The sequence below is a fragment of the Perca flavescens genome, chromosome 23 (assembly GCF_004354835.1).
Source record: "Perca flavescens isolate YP-PL-M2 chromosome 23, PFLA_1.0, whole genome shotgun sequence".
In the NCBI taxonomy this organism is placed as follows: Eukaryota; Metazoa; Chordata; class Actinopteri; order Perciformes; family Percidae; genus Perca; species Perca flavescens.
In genome coordinates, this window is record NC_041353.1 from 23,988,430 (window position 1) to 24,013,657 (window position 25,228).

At 42.3% G+C, this 25,228-nt stretch overlaps 1 protein-coding gene across 1 annotated transcript in view; it reads left to right on the top strand.

Moving 5' to 3' along the window:
• The first annotated feature begins 10,987 nt into the window (after positions 1 to 10,987).
• Positions 10,988 to 25,228, top strand: part of mpped1 (metallophosphoesterase domain containing 1) — an 83,758-nt gene continuing 69,517 nt past the window's right edge. Inside the window, exons 1-3 of the mRNA XM_028571360.1 lie at positions 10,988 to 11,050; positions 15,243 to 15,643; positions 18,520 to 18,701. Coding sequence (XP_028427161.1) covers positions 10,988 to 11,050; positions 15,243 to 15,643; positions 18,520 to 18,701 — 646 coding nt within the window. The remainder of the gene's footprint in view (positions 11,051 to 15,242; positions 15,644 to 18,519; positions 18,702 to 25,228) is intronic.

Consider the following 25,228-nt stretch of genomic DNA (forward strand, 5'->3'; position numbering starts at 1 on the left):
GAATGATGTGAAAGAACTTCTCAGTTGTGGTCAAGAAAATCATCCCTTTGAGGAGACATAGGGGTTAGACACTTGGAGAAACCCTGGTTGCAGTCAAGAGGTCTTGTGGATAAGTACTTTCCTACTCCCAATTGCTACCAGAATTTCTCCAAGTGTCTCAGTTTCCGTACTTTCCTTTTAATTAACATCCACCTACTTAACTGGGGCATCAAACACATGACCTGCGTGTCCTCTAACCAGCATTCTATCACACTGTGCTATCTCATCCGATAGTAATGCCTGGTTTAATGGAGTATGTGACTTCTTCATGTTGGGTGTTAGCCCTTAGAATTTAGCGTATCCACCAGTATTGAACCAACAACCTTCTGAAGAGGTCATGGAGTATTTATCATGTTGAGACATCTGTGCAGATGGAGTTGCTTGGGTTGGAGGTTGTATTTATCATTCAAGTTACTGAGAAGAAAAAATGTAAAACTGATGACTCCAGATTGTCGTGATGGCATCTCATCCTGATGAGCTATTCCTCTATCATTTGTTTTTCACACTACCGAGGACAATCCTTGGACATCCCAAGCCAGATAGGAGAGCCAGGGTAGATGCTTGATGCTAAGCACGTTGCCACTTCTCTCTGCTTAGGTTTAAAGCTCTAGCATCTAGCATCTACCCTGGCTCCCCTGCCTTGCTAAACAATCTTGGAATGTCCAATATCAGTCAAGTCTAATACTAGTATAATAATAATTGTCTGTCAATCACCCTGACAGACAATTTAATTAGAGGTTGAACAGCCAGAATGACAAAGTCATTTAAACCACAAGAACTTTTCTCACCCACAGTCTTCTCCGTAATTTCACGAAAGGAGGTTGGCTGTGTGTGGTCGGATGGTGTCACGGAAACGTTCGTTATTGATTTTCATCACAATCTTTTCCTAAACCATAAAGAAATGTAACTTACAGATGAGGTGGTGGAGGTGGTGGGTGAGTCAATAACTCATCACACTTTCATTCGGGAAACAAGGGTTTGTGTCCCGCGTGTCACAAAATGCAATAATAGTCGTCAGGTTCAAGGCCTGCCACACTTAGATAGGACATTTAGAATAGGAAAGAGGTTAGGAAAGGTAGAGCAGGGTAGAAGAGATTAGTAGAGTAATATGACAGGGGAAGCTTAGAGAAGAGTAGAAACTAGAGTAGAGAACTCAGAAGAGTAGAGACTAGAGTGTGTGAGTGGAGGAGATGTGGGGGCTGAGTCTGGCGGCCGGTTGGCTGGTTTTCTGTTTTGGGCTATTTCCATTCAGTATTACATGTTATAGGGTTAGATATGTAAAGATTTAAATGTATACATACATTATCTAATGATGTTTTACAGTTTCTCTATCATAACATTTGTTTGACCTTTTGTTTGACACAATCTGTTCTATTTTCTGTTCTATTTGTCTGTATCAGTATATGATCAAGCCATTTAAATCAATTTCAGCTAAATTCAATTGTATTTATAGTATCAAATTGTAATTAAATTCAATTACATTTTATTTATAGTATCAAATCATAACAAGAGTTAAACTTATAGATCTAGACCACACTCTATAATTTACAAAGACCCAACAAATCCCCTAAGAGCAAGCATTTGGTGCAAAAGTGGCGAGGAAAAACTTTTGACCCAGGCTTGGTGGGCGACCATCTGCTGCTGCCGGTTAGGACACGGAGACGGATACAGATATACAGATATAGAGAATTATGATTCATAATATTTATAGCAGTTGGTATGATGAACATTGGCAATTATAGTAACAGTAAAGATAATGGAACTATGACTAGAAATAATAGTTGTAGCAGTTCAGGGCGTAGCAGGGTGTTGCGGGGCATAGCAGGGCATAGCAGTGCGTTTACATATGGGAGTTCCCATGTACCGTCTTCCCTTGCCACCCTGCCAAGATCTCTCACTACCCCTTTGCCACCCCATGTAAAATTTTCTAGATCCGCCACTGCCCAGATGTTAATGGCCTATAACACTGACTGACAATGGCAGTGTCCTCTAATGATGGAATTCATGGCCTGTTTAGAATATTACTGTAAGCCCTCAGCTGCTTTGCTCTTGGTCATTAATCACATTTGACAGGCAGATCTGTTATTTCCTACGTGTTCCTTCCAGGTTGTCCAATCAGCAGCCAGCATCTGCAGGCAAATGCAACCGTGCCAGATGCTGAGATTACTCTCCCTTTGCTATCTTGTTGCCTTCCTTCCATCCTTCCCTCTGCTCAAAGTTCACTGGATATGAGGTGATAAAGACAGAACATGGGCTGATTGAGTGACAGAATCACTGTTCGGTCTAATTACCAGATGGATCTGGTGCATTATAGGGCAGGGTAATATGATACATGTTACAAATCTGTAAAAATACAATTGTATTTAGTTTACAATTCCACTACAAATCTTACAAAATGTATTGTGACACATGAGAGGGAAGGGACTGGAACACTGATTGATCTGCAGTCTTTATTAGTGCAAACACACATACTGACAGTAGTGTGGCTACATCAGTCATGTTAGACAATGACATGGGGCATATACATATAGTATGTGGTCAATCTAGACTAGGTGTACATCTATCATTAAATGGTAGACTGAACAGGATGTGAAATCTATTGGATAATGGAGCGAAGGGCAGGAGTTGCCAGAGTTAATACCCTACCATCCCATTATTACAGTTTTCACAACTGCTTACACACAATTCCACATTATGTCGTAGCACTCCTCTACTGGAGCCCCTGATGGATGTGCTGGGAGTGAATCTGATTACACTACATTAGGCTGCGGGTCCACTTACCTTGCTTTTGTGTGTGTGTGTGTGTGTGTGTGTGTGTGGCTTAGTAGCTAGGAGGTGCTAGCTAACCTTAATAGCTAGCTATCGCCGCTAGCTAGTAGCACGACATAATGATTACATCTCCTTGGTTTTCTAAATACATCCATCGTTTATTTTGATAAGCATTACTAATTAATCGTACTGTTGATGTCAATTACTGCAGGCTAACCTTAGTAGCTAGCGCTACTAGCTAGCTACTAAGGTTAGCCTTATTGTTTGTTGGATTTGCAAGATCTCACAAATGAAAGTCGAGATCTCGAGTGTGTGTGTGTGTGTCTGGGGGGGGTTGTTCGTATAGGGGTGTTTGTTCGTATGGGGTGGGTGGGGGGGATGGGTCATCATCATCAATCAATAAATGTGACCCAGATCTCATCAGCGATGGTTCTCCTTCCTTCTCTTCTTTGCCCTCCTCCTCTTCCTCTTCCTCTTTGAACTTGTCCTCGTTGTCCCCTGCCTCTCCCTCCTACCCCCCTTGCTCTCTTTCTATTGTTGTTATCCACTGTTCAAAGCAGGTAATCTGACCTTTGACCTATTTATAGGTCTACACTATAAAGCAGCAGTTGGCTAGTGATCAGTTAAGCAATTAGTGTTCACACATGTAAGGAGTGGGTGTGTGACCTGGTGAATAAGTGTAGCATTTTGATTGGTTGTGTTTGGAAAAGGAAAAGCCCCTAACTAACGCCATGGTCGTGGTTCAAGTCTTGATTCTTCCCAACCCAACTCCCTAAGAACTGAGCTACTGCCCCCCCCATAATGTTCTTGACTTGAAATGAGTGAGTAATTTACACATGTGGCTGGTTATTTAGGCAGTGCAAAAATAAACTTCTACAACGTTAGCATTTTTCACCTTTTTGTGTTTATAACCTTACCTTCCCAGCAGGTGTTGTACTGAGGGAGAACAAGCTGAGTGATGGGTGTTCAGAATCAGTACATTCTAAATCATTGATTTGCCATATTTTATGGCCAGCAGATGGCGGACTCCCTCCAAACTGAGACTCTGGAAGCTTCCATCCTAACTTGGGTGGTTATGGATGCGTGTGAGCTTCAGATTGTGGTCTATTTGTTTAGCTCATTAGCAGCCTAAATCCCAGTCCAATTACCTGCGGATAAACAGGAGCAGAGGTGGGGATACGCTGTAATGTGACTGATTATCCCTTACACGGCCAATAATGTGGGGAGTCAATCCCTTTTATTCATTTCAGCACAGGTGTAAAGATTTAACAGGCTGGAGCTTATAAAACACAATTTATTGATCTGTGTTTAGTTTGATCAAAGATGCCATGTCATGTGCAACAATTATATATTTCTCTGTATATATATGGAGTGGTGGCCTAAGGGTTTAAGAAGCAAGCTTGTTACCGGAATCCCCCAGGACTGGCAGATAAATCTGGGTGGGGAAAGTGAAAAGCAGCACTTGCCCCTCTCTCATGAGCAAGGCCCTTAACACCAGTGATGGGATAAAAAAACATCCCTGGCATTTGCAACACACCGGCTCTATTTCCAAACCACACCAACCTCACACAAACGATGACATAAAAACCGGCCCATAGCGGCCCATAGAGGGCAGGCGGCCCTTCTGGCATTTGCCCAAATTCCAGATGGCCAGTCCGTCACCTTAACCCCAGCTGCTCCGGTGAGCTGCGTGGTAGAGCATGTGTGCAGTTATATTTCAGATCCAGATTTGACATGAAAAAACACCAGATTTTTTTGTTTGTTTGTGCTTACTATCACGTGTCTGATGTCTATGAGTTGTTGGCAGTTCCACCGGTGAGCCACCCCCTCCCCAAAAAACATATGACATGGTTTCATTTCAATAACTGTATAATCCTATTAATCATCTCATGACCCCCATAGATTTATCTTGTGATGCTGTGGAGGGGCCCGACCCCCAGATTGGGAAACCCTCCTCAAGCAGCTTGAAGAGTAAAATGCTGCTAATACAATGATGCATCAGTATTGACAATTTAATAATGTCATGTATAATACTATATCAGTCGCAGCATATTTCTACTTTTACTTTCGATGCTTTAAGTTCATTTGCTGAATATATTTCTGTACATTTACTGAATTAGGATTTTGAATGCAGGACTTGTAATGATGTGTTTTTCACATTCATGTACGTTAGTTTTACTTAGAGTAAAGGATTTGACTACTTATTGCACCGCTGGTAAGTAAGTTATTAAGTAAAGTTTATTTGTATAGCACTTATCACAGACAGAGTCACAAAGTGCTTCACAGGCAAAATAAATACATACATTACAACAGATCAATAGTCATAAAAAGCACAATAAATCCCAATTTATAGTAAAACACAAAAGCATACATAAAAAATAATATAGTCAGCAATGTGGCTAAATGAATGCCGGACTAAAAAGATGCGTCTTTAGCTGTTTGTTTTTTTTAAAAGATTTCAACAGAGGCAGCCACTCTTAAAAGTCTAGGAGCAATTGTTTCAAAATCTCTGTCGCCTTTAGTTTTCAGCTTAGTACGGGGAACAGCCAGTAAGCCCTGATCAGAGGACCTCAAAGACCTGCTGACAACATAAGGGTGTAATAGCTCACTAGGCCGTTGCATCACCATTGATGGCTCTGTGTGTAATTACAAGATTCTTGAACTGGATCCTGAATTGAACCGGCAGCCAGTGTGAAGAGGCCAGGATAGGGGTAATATATCATGACCTCCCTGATCTTGTCTGCAGCCTAGCATTCTGGACCGATTGTAAACGATCTACAGATGATTTACTGAGGCAAGTAAAAAGAGAATTACAGTCGAGATCTAACGCGAGAAAACAAAGGCATATGTAACCATTTCTAACTCAGCGCAGGATACTACACGCCTGAATTTTGCAATGTTTCTGAGGTGGAAAAAACAAGTGCAGGTTAAGGACTTAAACATGTTTGTCAAGGCTCAATAGAGGATGGATACCTGAACCGAGCCCGTCGGGACCCATTGGTTTACATTTCCAAATGCCTTCCTACAGTTGCTAAATAAAAGGGGGCTTTCCACACAAACAAATGTACATGTGTCATTAGTATGAGAAATAAAAACAAGATTTTAACTGTGTCGGGCTGTGGGGAATGATTGTAAAGATTTACAAAGAATATATTTACAGCATTTACTCTCTAACTGGGACGTTTTGGGAATGATTGCTGTGGACGAAGTACACATGGCGATACAAATTAGGTTTTACCATGTATCCAGTTAATATAAATACATAGCTAAAATAGCTCACGTTACTGTATTGCGTGAACAGTTAACTTCATTCAATATTGTATGTGGCATTTTCTTTTGCGTGGTGTAAATTTTCCACCTAAACAAGTTCCTTCCCGAGACTATTTTGCAGATCCACAGTCGCTGCATCCTAAGCTTATGGCCGCCCAGGTCGATTGTGATTGGTTTAAAGAAATAAAAACAACCCATAGGATTTTTTTCCATGTATCTGTGGTGTAGCCAGACCTTACTCCACAGCGCTGTGGAGATGGATCTGGCAATTCGAGACTACTGAAGGGACAACAGAAGACTACACCTGAAATGATTAGTCCAAAAATTGATTAAGTCCCCTGGTTCCAGCTTCTCAGATATTATTATTTGTCCTCAACTAACCTTTAGGGTTTGGGCTGTTTCTTGGACAAAACAAGCTGAGAATCTGTCAAATTGTGATGATCATCTCTCAGTATTTTCACAATTACTGTTCCAAGTACAATACTGAGGTACTTGTACTCTATTTGAGTATGTACATTGTCTGGCACTTAATGATACTTCTACTCCTCTAGATTTATTTTACAGTAGTGCTGCTTACTTTGAAGATTGAGGTTTGATGATCAGTTTATTAAATATGATGCAATGTCATAGATTAAACACCAACAGTATGAAACGTTTATTAGTAGGCTTCAACATAAATTGCTGCATACAGTGATGCATCCATAATAATATAATGTAACACATAAAGGGGTCAATCTGTCTAACGAGAAGTATTTTTTTTATCAGCTAATACGGTAGGCTACTTCTTACTTCAGTAACAATTTGCACGCGGGACTTTTACTTGTAATGGAGTATTTTGAGATCTGAATATTTCTACCAACACAAAATAAATAGGCCACATAAACAAAACATTTTTTTTCTTTTAATTAAATGATGCTATTCTTGTCAGTGTGGCAACGGCTTTGAAAGCGCCTCTAAATCATCATGTTGGAAGATTAAATGAACAGAAAACATATTCGATTAGTAGAATGAATAAACATGTGAAAGACCACAACTCAAATATTTGAGTGGGGGGGGGTGTGTGCAGGGGATATGCCCCCCACATGCCCTTGTGCAGCTCAAAACATGTACAGAAAAAAAAGATGTATGTAGATTTAAACTGCAGCTTCTGGCTTAACTTAATAAAAAATATTTAAAAAAAATGCATAAAAATTCACCAGAATGCAGGACATGAAGTGTTTGATGCTGAAAATGTTATGGGGGAGGACCCCCAGACACCACCGTTATTATGTGTGTGTGTGTATGTGTGTGTGTGTGTGTGTGTGTGTGTCCCCGCTACCAATGTTGAAATAACGCCCTTGAACCTGAGTATTTATAAAACCCTGGTCACGGCCCTGGTGGCCCCAGTGGGAGCCTTTCTCTGTCGCTGTGTGACCGGGGATGAGCCCTGTGGAGCAGCGCAGCAGCTCTCGGTCCTCCCTCCCTCCCTCCTCATTGTACCCCTCACCGGGAAACACGGTGTGCAGGACTGATGAGAGAGAGAGAGAGAGAGAGAGAGAGAGAGAGAGAGAGAGAGAGAGAGAGAGAGAGAGACGGATTTCTCCAGCGGTGCGCCACGGGGAAGCCTGCGCATTCAAACTGACCAGCGCGTCTCTCTGAGCGCACACACCGTCCTCTGTCCACATCCATCCCTGAGCAGCCTCACTGCATCGGACCACAGGAGCCGGTAGGTTGATTCCTCTTCATTATCTTCTAGGTGCATTTTTTTTTGTGCAGAGGTGTCATTTTATGTATGCATGCGAGACCGGAGCAGAGACCTGCATTGAACCCGCGTAGCGCTGCGTCTTCACCGGGGTTAATCTGGGCTCGGGACCCTCATCCGAGTGTCTTGGTTTTTTATCCCCTCACATGTGAGGGGGATTCTGCGGTCGCCTGAGTAGCTTGGAGTTTAATAAAGGCATGCATTCACCCTCCCAGATATAACGCTTTCCAGCAGGTCTCACCGGAACGCTTTTATGTTAGATCAGATTTCAGTAAGAGCGCATCGAGAGGGCAAAGTCTCCGGAGCACAGCTCAGGGCTGGAGAGGTTTACCGGAGCTTCCGAACAGAAAGAGACAGTTGGTGCAGCAGCCCAAAGTTTGATCGTAGTTCAGTCAAACAGAGCGCAGGATGCAGAATCTTCTGAGCGCAGGGAAGCTGCTGCAAAATGTGCGCGAAGCTGATAATTCACAGAGCACTTTGATAATTCAGCTAAAAAGGATTTAATGTCTCACTTTAATTAAGGTTTGCCAAATTTTGCCAGCAAACTAATTCATTGAAACTAAATGAAAGTAGTGTGGAAGTGAATACAGGATAGATTATAGATCAAAGGGATAGTTAGTTATAAATGGCATATTGCAGAGAGAGAGAAAAAAATTGTTATTTTTATTCTTTCATAATTTTCCATCTTGGTTCTCTTTTTTTTTTTTTTATCAAGATGGAATTTTCCCCATAGATTCTGAAATTTCATAGAGCTACGGCTCCAAATCAGACCAGCGCACGCTTAAGATCTCCAGGCTGTGCGTGAAACAGACACTGTAATACAGCAGCACACTCTGATGCACTTTCATTTTCTGCGTGGGTCCATATGGAGCAAAACGAGCGAATAAGCAGAGGAGATTAGTGTGACCGGCCGCTTGGTAAACAGGAGGATGTTCCCCAGAGGAGAGACAGCCTCTCTTCTGTTTTTTATCAATCACTCCAGAGCCTCCAACCTCCAACATCCAGCATACAGTACAGTACTGTAGTACAGGGCAGTACAGCACAGGACATGGACATGACAGGACAGTACAAGACAGGACAACTCAGTACAGTATAGTACAGGACAGGACTCTGCTATATCTGTATCTGTGGGACTGTTCTGCGCCATACTGCTGCTGCCAGGGGCTTTGTTCCTCCTCTTTTCTCTTCTTTTTTTTCTTTGGATTTCTCTTCTCTTCTCTTCTCTTCTCTTCTCTTCTCTTCTCTTCTCTTCTCTTCTTGCCCCCCCACACACACTGTGCGCTTTTGATATTGCACTAGTCCATTTTGCGATTTCAATAAAATTGCGGTTAATTGTGCTTCTCTTCTCTTCTCTTCTCTTCTCTTCTCTTCTCTTCTCTTCTTTTCTCTTCTCAATGGTAAACAAGGTAGGGGCCCCTAGTATTCTGGGGCTCCTAATCTGGGGACTCTGTGACACTTGACTGTCATTAACAGCTCGCGTTGCAGAGCTGAACTCAGTGTCTCAGTCCATCTGAAAACATCATTGTCCATAAAGTCTGTGTGGTGTCTTAGATCATGTCTTGCGGCAGTGTGTGCCACGATCAACCTTCCAGAGTGTTTGCACATTAGGAAACGCAGAAATGCATATGAAAGTAGATAACATTTTTACATGTTTTATTTCAAAACTTGAAAAGTAATGATTCTGATTGTGACGCATCTCTGTAATTTGATTTATTTCAACATTCATTGGTGAGTTTATTCTACATCTACAGTAAATGGCACAAGGGTGCAAATCTTTATGTCGGCTCCTTTGTGTCTTGTTATGACAAAAAATGTACTTTCATTACAGAATTCTGACATGGTACAGATATCTTGATGATGTGCTCCGTCTATTCCAAGCATCAAGTAATCAATTGAGTTTTTTGTAGTACTTTACTCTTTAAATTATGATCTATACTTTACTCTAAAAGCTGTCATTCCTGGATATATGTATATCATGCTCTAAAAATGTTTATTCTTTCCAAAAAGCCTTGACTAAGGCAACTTTTTCACTCCACTGACGATATCACAGAAAAGAGAAAAATGTTACCAGGGGATATGTCTTGTATGGCTGACGAAAGTATGACTGAAAGCTTATAGTCTCTTACTTAAAATAGAGGGGATATATTTATTTAACATGAATATAGTACTGTAAAGTGTAACTTGCTCTTTAAAGCACAGGAAGCGTGTAGACTCATGACCATTCTTTGTTTTGTAATGCATGTCGGAGATGGTCGAAATACCAGTCTTTATACCAGCATACTTAAAATACAGCAAGATGTGATTCTCAGGTAAAATTATAAATGAAATGTACATATATTGCAGTAAAACATTAAGATAATCCGATAGATGATATTGTTAATGTATTGTATACAATTATAGAGACTTAGGCTATGTCCACCCTACTACGTTTTAATTTTCAAGCAGCATTTGGTAACAAAAACGATCCCTGTCCATACAAGCATTTAGGCACCTCATCAGAAATGATCTTCATACTAACACACCTACACCTAAGCGCAAACATTGATGACTCTAAACGTTCTCAAATTATAGACTGCAGATCATTTACCATCGCTGATCAACATGACAAAGATGAGTATATTGTTTTTAACGTCTCTAAGGCCATTCCTACTCCCTATTTGAGCGTTCTATCAACCTGAACAAACTGGAACTTTCCTGCACATGGTCTGGGAGTGTGAACAGGTGCATGATTTTTTGAATAAAACAACATCAATTATATCTGATGTGATAGGATGTCGACTCCTTACTGACCTGATTGTGCTGTTACTTAATAACAACTCTAAATTGCACCTGCTTGGGAGACAAAAGAAAGTTTGTTTAGCTGGCTCGACTGTAACCAAGAAAATGATAGCTCAGCGCTGCATGTAGGCAGTTAGTTAGTTATCCCAACGCATTCTCACGAACGGGTCCGTATGATATCCTGTTTATGATGTCTATGATGATATCATACGAAAATGTAGGCACACCAAAACGTATGATACCCTATGAAATTAGGAGACCACCCGCTGGTCACGTGACGCCGGATGGCTACATGACGTAGAGCGGCAGTTGCTAGTTGTTTAAGCCGCTACAGAGCTCCGTCACAGCTCGGTCTTATCAGCGGCAGTTAGTAGATGTGTTTGGTCGAAAATGGGTGACTTTGAGACGGGTACAGAGCACCGCGAGCTGCCGCTCGTTTTGGCGGATATTACGGTTAAATTTAGTCCACAAAATACAGGCGTTTTGCCGCAACGAAAATTAAGATTAGGCACCAAAATGACTGGTTAAGATTAGGAAAAAGATCGTGATTTGGTTTAAAACACTCCCAAGGAACACGCATTTCCTGGGTGAAAGTCTATAGTTTTCAACGGGAAGCAAACTCTGCTCTCTGGCTTTAAAATCCTGTGTTTTAACGCGCACCCATCCTGTCCGACCACCACCCTATGTGGCCAGCAACTTGTTTTTGTACAGCGGCGGTCAATGTGGTGCATACAGAAGAAAAAAAAAGTGGAATGCTTACGAATTACAGTGCTTAACTTTCTGTAGCTTTTTGAACGAATGGTTCATGAGAACAGGCTGGTTATCCATGTGGATTTAACCACTAGATGAAACCAATGCCAGGAATCGAATGCTAGTTGTGTGGTGATGCCAGAGGAGGGGGCTGTGGGTCCAGACCAGAAGACTGACATTCTCTCCTCAAGTATGCACATTATATGTAAATCACATCTCCCCTTGCTCCACCCCCGCAACCCCACCCCTCCACGCCAAAACGGTGATAGAAAGTTGAAACTGTAAAAAAAAACAAAAAAAACAATCAGAAGACATGTGATTGAAAATCACATCAGGATAATAAAAAAAAAATCTCATATATCATCATGTTTTTTTATTTTTCAGTGGAATTTCTTTTATTGCCAGTGTTACCGTCTTCAATGCCAAATTTTATTTCCGATGCCAAAACAAAGTGTCACTGTTCTAGCGCTGTCACATTATCAGTCTTTTAATTTTGTCTCTCCTTTCCATATGATTTAATGACATAAGTCGCTTTAGGCAGGGTATATCTGTAATGCCATATTTTCATATGTCAAGTAGAGATTTCAATGGACTCTGAGTCTTAGTTATTTAAAACTGTTGAAAGCTGAATTTAAATAAATAATAGAATACAAATGATTCTGATTGAACTGCAAATGAACTGCATTTGGGCCCCAAAGTGTTATAATCCCGCAGCATCTGCTAATGCATCTTTCTGTCTCACACTGGCAGTGTGAGGGGCTGTCACATTCATGACAAAAACACATTTCAGGGTGCACGCACACACCTTCGTACACATCAACCATCAGCAACACACACATGCAATGTATGCACTCCTGAAAACACATTCACCGAGCATGCTGGGATTTGCCCGTGACAAAACAACCGCGGTGTGAAGTGTGAAGGGTGTGTCCGTCACGTCAGTGCGCTGTCAGCGTGTGAGGCTGCAGTGAAGGAGGAATTCGAGATGGCAAGGCGACATCGCATGGCGGTCCAGGCGGACAAAAGCTTCCTGTCCCCAAATTATCACCTCCGTCTCCAGCATCGCCGTTATCTCAGCGGCTCTCAGCAGCCGCCACATCCCCTGAAAATGAGCTGCGCAGCTGAATCCATTCTTAATGGGCGACACAAAATGTGCAGGCCTCACACACCAGGGACGGGGAATTTAAAGGGTTTTATCAATTCGGTGTATTATTTCATATCTCTAGAGCAAAATAAAGAACATACTGTACACAACGGCATATACAGGAATAACAAGAAACATTTCCAAGAGCAAAGACTAAAGGACATTTGCAAATAATAAATCATTCGAGCTCTTGAGCTACAATTTGCAACCTGACTAACATTCTGCATAACATCCGTTTTTCATTAAGCTACCTATTCAAGGGGAAAATGTCCGTGGTCTGTGGTTCTGTTAGCTGTGAATATCAGATTTACTACAGTAAGTACTATGGAAGCTGCGAGGGATGCAGAAGTCACCTGTAAGCTTTTAAAATCACAAAGGTCCTATCATTTAATAGAATGCTTTGGCAACAAAGCATACTGGTGTTTGCACACCATTCTAAAATCAGGGGTTTTCACTGTAAAAAAGGTTTTTCAGTTTTTGTCAGCAATACATTTTGTGTTAACAAAAAAACATTAAAACATTGTGTTGTTCTGACTATTGTTATTGCAAGTTGTGAGTTGATATTAGTTGTTATAAAAACTTGGGAATTAGTTGGAGGGACAAATTATTTTTGTATCCTGAACTTTTATCGTTAGGGTTAGGGTTAGAAAGAGTTGTTCAAACTCAAAATAATTAATGCAACTAGTTTACTCGTTATTTTAAGTTGATACAACTAATCCCATTTTACAGTGTTCTCAGGCTGCATGAATAATTTTCAGGTTGTTGTTGTTGTTGTTGTTGGGGAGGTCCCTTATAAACCTCCATGTAAGATGGATCTTCTTTTTATGGTCTCATTGGTTAGATATATTAATAATTAAAAATCTTAGATTTTTAAAATGCTATATTTTAATGCCTGTATGAACATGTTTGGCACTTTTATCAGTTTCTCTTACTTTGGCAGATTTGTATAGTTTATAGTGACATACACTGTTCTCCCGAATTAGTTAACTTTACTAGAATGGTAAAGTGTGGCCATTGGCCTTAAACCGTTTAAGTTTTAACACAATGTGACACTTAACAGGTCAAGTTGTATTACCAAGGTGGTAAGTTGATGCAGTAGACAAATCAAGTTTACATTAGTAGACATAGCTAGACTTATCTAAACTAAAGAAAGAACCGTTCTAAATATGTATTTATTCCTTACAACAGCCTGACCTTAAGAACAATGTACTCAACACATTAGTTCCAGTAAAACAGAAAAGATCACAATACACAGATTGTAATTTCCAATGTATTCTGCAGAGGACATATCAATCAGGAAACATTACAGATTTCTTATCTGTGTGACCAAACATCATGTTATTCCCCAGACCCCATCAGTCCTCCCCACTCCCCGGGTCTCGGTCATGGTGCAACAATAAATGGAGACAAACATGAAGACTAAATCAACCATACAAAACTAAAATCAAGATAACATAAATGCACACCCAAAACATTAACAGAACATTATTAAAACACACTTTAACTAGGACAGAAACTGTTCAGAACATGTTTTTTCCCATGAGCCTTTGCACCACTTCAGCACAGAACAGTTCCAATGACCCCGCCCCTCCCATACAGAAACTTACCATCCTTAGTTATCTCTGCTTCATATGATCTGTGAACTGCATACTTAAGCTGATTATTTCAAACAACTAATGTGATTCAGTAATGAATATGGTTTAAAACAAAACATGAAAGAATAAGTAGTGACCACTACATTTTTTAATTCCAACTAAATCTGGGTTTACTTTGTGATATCCTTTTAAACATTTAACTTAATGGTTGATCCTTTTACAATTGTAAATGCATGTGTTGAAACAATTTGCTGCAGTGAACAAAAGTCACTACATAAATATTAACTTGTAGTTTCCACTAACAGATAAGAAGTGAGTGTAGTCATGTCTTTAGGTTACCTTACACACAGACTACGGTGGCCCTGCAAATTAAGAAAACACAGGTCCAGACTAAGACTTTTTTTAACTATTCAATTCAATTTTATTTATTGTATCAACTCATAAAAACAGTTATCTTGAGACACTTTACAGATAGAGTAGGTCTAGACCACACTCTATACTTTACAACGACCCAACAATTCCAGTAATTCCCACAAGACCAAGCAGTTAATGTGTCAGTGGTGAGAAAAAAATCCCTTTTAGGGAGAAACCTGGGACAGACCCAGGCTCTTGGTCTACACTCAATAATTTACAAAGACCCAACAATTCCCCCAAGAGCAAGCATTTTTTGTGCAACAAACTACTAGGAGCACTGTGGCCCCTAACAGAAAATTAAAGGGGCGCGGGCAAAATATGTAGGGGCACACACCTTAAATCGACCTGCAATGCAATTTTTCACATTTCTCCTGAGTTACAAAGTCAATAGATGATGTCAGACCTAAATGATTTTTAGAAATCAGAAGTTTTGGAACCTGTTCTCTCTAATATTTCATACCTTAGTTTAGATTTTCTTGTAGCCCATAAGTTGCCAGACAAGGTGACAACAGTCCAAAACTCCCAAATATTCAATCGACAATGATATCAAACAAATAAAGCATCAAATCTTCCAATTTATGAAGCTGAAACAATAAATGCTTGGCTTGATATATGGCTTAAACTCTGAAATCATTTTTTTCTTTTGTTGGCAAATTTGTGTTAGTCAAGTCATCGTTTCAACACTAATCTGAATTGCCAGCACACTCTTCATATTAGCCGTGCTCTGTTGTGTTCCTCTCAGGTGCGGAGGAGCTGCAGAGAAGAAAAAGAAGAAGAGGAGGAGGGAGGAGGTGATCGCTGTGACTGTTGGCTCAGCGAGGGTTTGAGCCTGTCAGCAGCCTCCCAGCAGCAGCCTCTCCTCAGGCCTGGACTATCTAAAGCGAAAAAACAACAAGCAGCTAAACTTCCCAAGCCGACACCTTGCTCTGGTCCAGCCGCTCTGATCCGCTCCAGTCCCAGTGTCATGGCCTTCACCCTGTCAGAGATCATGGCAGCGAGACGGCAGCAATCGCAGGCTCAGGCGCAAGCCCAGCGAGGCAACAGGACAGCGGTGGAGGTAGACGAATACAGCACCAACCCCACTCAGGCCTTCACCTTCTACAACATCAACCAGGGACGCTTCCAGCCGCCACACGTCCACATGTGAGTCCAATATTGGGTTTTTTATGATTACTTTTCTCTCTTTCTTCATTCTTTATTTTCTTTCCTCATTCAATTCAATAAAATGTTATTGACGGTATCAAATCATAACAAGAGTTATCTCAAGACACTTTACATGGAGATAGAGTAAGTCTAGACCACACTCTATGATTTACAAAGATCCAACAACCCCCCCACCCCCAAGAGCAAGCAGTTAATGCAACAGTGGCAAAGAAAAGCTTAGTTTTAGGCAGAAACCTCGGACAGACTTGGGCTCTTGGTGGGTGCTGCCGGGGCACAGAGACACTGAATCAGATGTAGAGAAATATAATTCATAATATTTATAGTAGTTGGTTTGAATTACAGTGGCAATTATAGTAACAATAAAGATAATGGAACTATGACTAGAAATTAATAGTTGTAGCAGTGCAGGGCATAGCAGGGCATAGCAGGGCGTAGCAGGGCATAGTAGGGCGTAGCAGGGCATAGTAGGGCAGAGCAGGGCATAGCAGGGCATAGTAGGGCAGAGCAGGGTGTAGCAGGGCATAGTAGGGCGTAGCAGGGCATAGTAGGTCAGAGCAGGGCATAGCAGGGCATAGTAGGGCAGAGCAGGGTGTAGCAGGGCATAGTAGGGCGTAGCAGGACGTAGCAGGACGTAGCAGGGCATAGCAGGGCGTAGTAGGGCAGAGCAGGACGTAGCAGGGCATAGCAGGGCATAGTAGGGCATAGTAGGGCATAGTAGGGCATAGCAGGGCAGAGCAGGACGTAGCAGGGCATAACAGGGCGTAGCAGGACATAGCAGGGCATAGTAGGGCATAGCAGAGCATTTAAGTTCCTTTCTTCCGTCCCTTTGTTATAGACTGTTTTTTATGTTTTTATTTTTATGTGCTATACCTGTCGTCATCTTATTTTTGGGAACCCAACATGCCAAGACCCTTGAGGGGTTTTCTGGTTTTCCTTTGCATGTTGTTTTTACTTATTTTGTCTTTTATGTAACATTGTTTTTTGTTTTTTTTACATATGCTAAATAAATCAAATATAATATAATGTTTTTGAGATTCAAACCAGAAATTATTATTATGCATTAAAACAGTGTTTTGGTGTTTAAGGAAATAAGCTTTTTTGACTTTCTTTCCATAAGAGAGATGATTCATTATTTAATGGTCTCATGTTTGTGTTTTAAGAATGGAGCTGGAGTCAGGACGTGGTTAGCCTAGCTAAGCATAAAGACTAGGAGCAGGGGGAAACAGCTGGCCTCGCTCTGTCTAAGAAACACCTCTAAAGCTCACTAACTAACACCTTGTATCTTAATTATTTAATCTGTACACATGCGGAAAAATAAAAAATACCATTGTTTGGTTGTAGGGATAGCTGCATACAGCAGCATTTGTAAAAATGGATTTCTGGACTTGACACTATGGTGATGTCATTTTGATTGCCATGACTTGTCATGGCCACCCAGTTGGGAATCGACAAAATAGCAATCTGATCGTGTTGGAAACACCAACACAAGAAGCTCCCAGCTGTAGTCAGCTCATGGATGTTGTTAGAGGCAGGCTTCAACCTCTAATTTTCCTCTTACATTTCTATATGTTGTCATATTCTATTTTAGTAAGAAGCCTGCCTGTTTCTGGTTCTGCTCTTGTTTTAACTCAACACTTCCTCTGTGTTTACCTGCTGTTTTATTAATAATCAAGCATATATACAGCACTGATTCCATCATTAATAAGAGTCATGTCATACTCACCCTCTGCTGCTCAGAAATGCTGCTTTGAGTTACTAAATGAATCACTATTGCGTCCCCCCCATGGAGTGGGACATCACTTACTATACCCTTAACTCTGAACGAAAAAAACCCCGGCAAAGAAGAGATAACTGAAATGAATTTGTGAATAAATGAACAGTATTTCTGAGGAAAAGAGACACTAGAGTGGTGAGTACGACATCCACTGTAATGGAGTCAGTGGTGGCAATATGTCATAACTATCATAGTTTACCAAGTGAGCCATTATAGTAGGCTACATATCATTTACACACCTTCAATGTTGTTTACCTGGCTTGTATTAACACAGTTTGAGGGCATTTCCGGTAACGCAGCTGTTGGCCTTCTCTGACTTCCACAATTTTAGCTTTAGTTTTATTTTCAACTTTAGTTAAGTGTAGTTTATGTCACCGATGAAACGGTCTTTTGAACACTGCTATGTTGATGCTAAGAAAAAGTTCCCTCCGTAGCTCCGTGAAGCATCACGTAACATTTCCGTATACTCAATAGAGTAAATGAAACAAATCCTCATCTGTATTTCATTACTGTGTGACTCACACTTCCTATCGGCTGTCCCACGTGGATGCATGTCTCTCCTTTCCCACTTCCACTCGTCTCTCTTTCTCTCTTGTGGTGGGGTGCAGAGGAGGCAGAGTGGAAGGAGGAGGCAGGGCTGGGTGTAATCGTACCTGGAGGAGAGCTCACTAAAGTGGGCCACGGTTATTCACCAGCTCCCCTCTTTCCCCCTGGAGACCCTGTGGATCTGCACACTCGCTGGAAATCCCACAGGACTCTACTCTTTTTCTATATCTGTGCTTTTATTCTTTTTCTATCTCTGCACATTTCTCTTTCTGTCTCTCTCAGCGGCACGCTTTTATTGTGGCCTCTCGCTACGTCTCTTGTTTCCTCCTCTGCCTCTGAGTCTGTGGGGATGATTTTCTGCTGGATACTAATTCAAACTTCTTTCATTGTCTTCCTCTTTGTCTACCAGAGAGACTTTGCGTACAGTGCTGTGTCTCTTTCCCATGCATTGTTTAAGAGCCGCAGTGTGACCCCTTTTCCCTTCCTCTCTCCCCTAACTTACTTGTCTTCTGTTGTTCTTTTCCCCCCGGTTCAGGGTGGACCCGATGCCCCACGACACACCCAAGCCGCCGGGCTACACCCGCTTTGTGTGCATCTCGGACACTCACTCCCGCACCGACAGCATCCAAATGCCGTACGGAGACGTGTTCATCCACGCCGGAGACTTCACTGAGCTGGGACTGCCCTCTGAGGTCAAGAAGTTCAACGACTGGCTAGGTCAGCATCTCTGAAAGTTGTGGCTCTGGATCCAGGGCGGGTCAGGGCCCTGTTTTCTGTAACTAGGTTCCCCTTGTGACACTCGAATAATAAGGCCAGGGTCAGTGCCTGTCTAAATTTACCTACTCTGGCTGCGATGCTGAAAGTTTGAATAGGAGAAGATTCTTTGAAGTTTTCAGAATCTCAGGGCTTTTCACTATAATTTAAAGGACCGTATCAGTGGTTTTGCATGTCTTAGAACTTTGACTGCAAGTTAAAAATTTACTTTGCTGATGATCATTACATACATGAGAGAGAAATGTAAGAAGCAACCAGATTTCACAAGCTCATTGTTTGTCGTCTGTGTTAAAGAGGGAGGTCATGAATGCAGCGCTTTGTGGCAGCTGATTCTCAAACCTTTAATAAAAGGTTCCTTGAACACACCACAAAGGAGAGGTTTTCAAAAGTCTTCTGCTTACAACTTCCACACAATGATACATTTGACAAAAGAATGAAGTTGACTGAAGGTCTCTTCAAGTGGGTTTTCCTAACCTACTGTTATGAATTGAAACCAACGGCTGCCTGGAATGAAGAAAAAAAAAATCTAACTAAAAACTGATGCAGTGCTTTGGGAAACAGGCCTATGTGTGATTTGTGTTAAACATGCAAAACCCGCAGTACGGTCCTTTAAGTGTGATGTGGTGCGGTGTGAGTCTGGTTTGTGTTACAGTCCTCTCAGCTCTGACAGAGACTGCAGGGACACCCCAGATTATAACTGTATGGTTTAACACCGACAGCAGGAAGAAACCAGGCTAGAGAGGTTCATTCTTCAGTTTTCAAAAGCCTAAATGATGGAGGAGATGATCCCAAATGAATTGTTTACATTACATTTTTATTTAGATTTTTCTTATATCAAGCCCGATTTCTAACACTATTTATAGATGGCTATTTTCAACAACAGACATTTCATGTATTTACATCCTCTTACTACATTCCCTACATAGCCAGTTTTCTTTGTTAAGGCCAACTCATGGTTGCTGCATTAGCATGTCCGTGAGGGTCTGTGCCGTGTAAAATGTGTCCATTTGTCCATGTCCCTGTGCAGACGTCTGCGTGGTTGAGTGACTGTGCACGCTACCAGCACGAAATAGTCTATAGGGAGATTAACGGGGAAAGCAAACGCCACACCCCGGGGGAGGACGCCTCACACGCCGGGAGACGGCCGCAGGGAACGCAAAATAATAACGGTACGGTTAACGGGGAAACAAAACGCCACACGCGGGACGCAATCCCCGTGCTGGCCACCACGAAAAAAAAACGACAAAAACGTCCCAGTGAACACTAATATCTTAAATAACGTGACCATTTCACGAACTGGGTTGTAGCGCATAGCAGGGTGTAGCGGGTGTTGCAGGGTGTTGCGGGGCATAGTAGGGCATAGCAGGGCGTAGCGGTACGTAGCGGTGCGTAGCGGTGCGTAGCGGTGCGTAGCGGGGTGTAGCGGGGTGTAGCGGGTGTTGCAGGGCGTTGCGGGGCATAGCAGGGCATAGCGGGGCGTAGCGGGGTGTAGTGGGTGTTGCAGGGCGTTGCGGGGCATAGTAGGGCGTCGAGCAAGACCACGGCGCCAGCTGCAACCATGATTAAGTTGCCCCCCCAATCCAAGGAAATCTGCGAGGCGATATAAGACTCAGTGAATGGAGTTTGCTCAGTTGACATCCCTTAAACTCAAATGTCACGACGACAAATGTGCCATATTTATGAAAAATGATGAAGACACTGAGATACTGTTGAAAGCCCTGGGGCGGACAAGTAAGTAAAATTTCAGTTAAGTCAAAGCTTTCCGGTTGCAAAGCAGAGGTTGTCCACATACGTTTGACCCTCATTAGTATGTTGAACAACTGAAATGTGATATAAATAAGCATTAAAGGGTAGCATATCAGATATTTAGTCATAATAATAATAATACAATATTTCTGGTTTGTTACTGTAACTATAAAGAGCAGGTTATTTAGTGTTCAGACTTCCTTTTGTCAGGCAGAGACGTAGAAACTTCACCGAGCTCAGACTTTTCTTCTTTGACTTTCTGCGTCGGCAGCCTCCACTGGAAGCGTCTTATCTCTGTACCGAGTTGGGAGCGAGTGTAAAGTCTTATCATCGCTACTGGATATCTGCTGGAAACTGGAATGAGGTGACCTCGTACGAAGCAGCGTGACAAAAAAAAACCCCCAAAAAACCTGTTGAATCAGTAAATCTACAACAGTGGAGGTAGCAGAGCAATCCAGCTATCATCACTATCATCATCACCGTGATCCACACTGGCACAATCCTCCCCGGGAATGGTAGAAGCTTGTTAGCGGGTGCACAGGCCTTTGTGTATTTGTGTCTTTCTCTGAGGGAGAGGAAAGGAGAAGGGGGAGATAAGGGGAGAACTTGTTGTCTCACAGACACACACACACACACACACACACACACACACACACACACACACGTGCGAGCTACAGGGAGCGCAAACTGCAAATCCGCTAGCCCGCACTCCAGCGGCGAGAAAGGCAACGGGAGAGACGGCAAAGAAAAGATAAGCCGAGCCAAACGCGCCTGCTGCTGCCTCTGAAGTCACTCTCTCCTCTCTTCGTCCCTTCCTCCTCTCCTCTTTCCTTCTCCCCTGCAACTCTGCCAGCTCTTCCTCTTCCTCTCGTCTGCTCGTATAAATATTTATAATCTGGCTATTCCTATTCTTTCATTCCATCCTGCTCCCTGTCTCTGTCACACACACACACACACACACACACACACACACACACACACACACACACACACACACACACACACACACACACACACACAGAGAGACACAGACACACACACACACCGTTCCATTCTGTAGATGAATGTAACTCCTGCTGTTTAGTGTGTGCACTGCAGATTTACAGGGAGATCAGGTTTAGCGTATTCATTACGGAGGCGTCGGTTCAAACTGAGCCTCGGTCAGGGAGCGCTATCTGCTCCCCCAAACTTTCTACTCTTATCTTTCCTCCACCGGAGTCTCTTCTCAATCTTTTCTTTACCTCCTCTTTCACTCCTATTTTTGGTTAGCGTAGCTCCTTCCGTTTGTTTCCCCTTTTGCCCCTTTTATCTCCCTTTATCTTTCTTCCTCCTTCAAACTCATTCTTCCACCTCTATCCCCTCTTTTCTGTTAAGTTTTAATTTTCCTGTCTCTCTCTCTCTCTCTCTCTCTCTCTCTCTCTCTCTCTCTCTCTCTTACGTTCTCCAACCTCTCTCCAATTTCAGCCCTCGGTGGCAGCAATTCTTCTCTCAGCTCTTATTTTTAGCAGGAAATCAGCCGGCTCTCGGGGGCCGCTGGCAGCCGCTCAAGGCTTTGTCAGGGATGGTGAACGCTGCAGGAGAGGGGGTGTGGGGGTAGGCGAGGAGAAGAGAGAAAAAGAGGGGAGGACTGACGAGGCATGAGATGAAATTCATGCAGGGAGAAACGAAGTTGGAAAAGGAGGGGATGGCAGGGGAAAGAGGAGATGGAAGTTTAAAAAGACTAGAGAGGAGGGGAGAGGAGGAGGAAGACTTCTCCCGAGAGAAGGGCTGCCTTACCTGGGTAAACTCACAGCTCACAGACCTGGAGACGATGCCACATTTCTGCCCTCTGTTGTCATGGTGACCCATGCAGGTCCAGCTGTCAGTCACTGTATGAAGACTTTAGTTAGAGAGTGAGTGGTTCGAGGCGAGTGCAGTCTTGTTAGCTTTTTGTGTCATTTTACCTTACTTATTTAGGCTTTTACTAATGATTGTTAAACAAATAATTGGATTTAATCAGTGGTGGAAGAAGAATTCAGATCCTTTATTTAAAGTGCTCATATTATGCTTTTTGGCTTTTTCCCTTTCCTTTATTTTGTTATATGTCTTTCTTTTGTATGTTATAGGTTTACAAAGTGAAAAAGTCCAAAGTCCCCCCCCAAAGGGACTTACCATCTCCAACAGAAAACACTGTTCACCAACTGCTCCAAACAGCTCTATTGTAGTCCAGCCTTTACTTCAGAGACAAACGTGACACACACGTTATAATGCTCGCCTAGCTGCTAGCATGGTACACCCTCATACTCTGCTTCTGACTGGCTAGTAGTCCTTACCTAGGTACTGTCAGGGCACGCCCTCATACTCTGCTTCTGATTGGCTAGTAGTCCTTACATAGGTACTGTCAGGGCATGCCCTCATACTCTGCTTCTGACTGGCTAGTAGTCCTTACCTAGGTACTGTCAGGGCACACCCTCATACTCTGCTTCTGACTGGCTAGTAGTCCTTACCTAGCTATTGAGCATGTGCGCCTCCCAACAAAGATGGAACAGAAGTGAGATGTCTCACTCTGTAGTTAAACAGAGAGCTCAACACACAGGGTGAAAAGATGAGCTGCAGCAATGTGCAGTACAACAAAAACCATAGGAACTATATTATCAGAAGGCGAAGCACTGCTACTTCTGCTACTTGGACGGAGTGATTTGCTCGCAGCACCTGAGAAGCCCCGTGGTGAGGAGCGGTTTTCAGGTGTTGCGCTAATCACTCCGCCCAAGTAGCAGAAGTAGCAGTGCTTCGCCTTCTGAGAATATAGTTCCCAGTGTGTATACGGTTAGAAGATGGCTGTGTCTCATGTGACCTTGTTATTTGTACACGCTGTGACTATACAAATCACAACACTTAAATAGGAAAATGTTGGGGTTATTTTGTCACTTATTGGGAGCAGTAGGCTAGATGGAGCAGGTTACCTCCAGGATCTGTGCTAAGCTAGGCTAGATGGAGCCGGTTACCTCCAGGATCTATGCTAAGCTAGGCTAGATGGAGCCGGTTACCTCCAGGATCTGGGCTAAGCTATGCTAGCGGTAGGGGCGTCAGACAGAGTTACAACACGCACAGAGATGAGAAGGGTATGTATGGACTTATCTAACTCTGGGGGATATGGTGAATAAGACAAGTCCCAAGAAGTCGACATGTTCCTTTAAGTAAAAGTACTAATACCACACCGTAAAAATACTCCTGCATTGAAAATGTTACTTTTAAGTAAAAGTATCTAAAATCAGGTAAATGTACTTAAAGTATTAAAAATGAAAGTACTCATTACACAAAAATCCTCTCATTTTAGAAACTAGAATCGAACAAAACAGTTCTGTCAGTCAACTAAGTAACTAACTAAAGCTGTCAGATTAATGTGGTGGAGTAAAAAGTACAATGGAGTACTCAAGTAGAGAGTGGCACCTCAAGTAGTACCTCAAATTGGTTCTTAAGTATACTGTACTTGAGAAAATGTACCTAATTACATCCCCCAACTGGATTTAATTAGTAAATCAAAAGAAATCTATTAAAACTAATTTTGATAAACAATTAATTGTTGAAGTCAAGTACCAAGAATATATATAGCAATCATGTCTGTTTTCAGCTTCTCAATGTGCTGCTTTTCTTTGCTTTATATGATATATAAAATTGATTTATCTAATCAAGTAATTAAGGAAACATCGTGCATGATGGACAGTTGTTTTGTATTTTATAAAGGAAATTATAGAATAAATGGTGAAGGCGTTTATCAATAACAAAAGGCAGTCGGACTGATCAGTCTCCCCGAGTTGGTCAAAAAAGTGCGTCGGAACACATCGAAACGACGCCAACTTGAGCGTACGCTCTGTGAGTGCACGAGACGTAATATGTCTCCGTAACAGCAGGCGGCGTTCTGTATTGTCGCCCAAAAAATTAAAACAGGAAGTGAGGGATCATCTCTCTAGACCAAGTAAACACAGAGCACGCTGTCGTCAGTCAAAGAGCGGCGATAGTAGTTAAGGATTGTTGTTGTCAGCTCGTGCACTGATTCGCTAGCCAAGGGCTAGCACTCCACCAATCAATCTGATTGGTCATTGAGTCCAACTGCCCACTGGCCGATTCAACAAGTCAAATCGGCCAAAATGAACGCCTACGGCTCCTCCGACTGACGACGGCACGGAACACACCGAGCAGACTCGAGTCACCGACTTCGCCAGACTGTCCGACGGCCGACAGTGTGTCAGCGCCTTTAGAATGATTCCTTCTCTTCCGATTCCTCCTCTAATAGTGTAAACATTATTTCAGTAGCAGGTGACAAAACAATGGTTTCACATGGAACACAAACGCCGGTCTCCTGGGGGAAAGTCCTGTGTTTGTTTGACCCATCCACCCCCCCCAACTTGCCCCTTTATGTAGAGTTTTGCCCTTTTTCTTCGACCTGATTCTTTGTTTGCTCCAACGATGTTTACTAGGGCCACTAGAGGTTGTCCCCTAAAAGAGTAGTATAAGTAAATATGGGTCGTTATAGGCTGCTTGCACAATCGACCTATACAGCCGTTTACTGGGTGAGGACGACTATCTGCGGTATTACCGAGCAATGATAATGTCATAAAAATGAATGCAGGCTTGTATTTACTGTGATGATTACCCAAGTCAAGCAAGAATTCGAGAGGCTGCAAAAGGAGTTCTATTCTTTACAAAAATGGAAACCAGTGGTTTCTGCAAAAAACTGTGCAGCA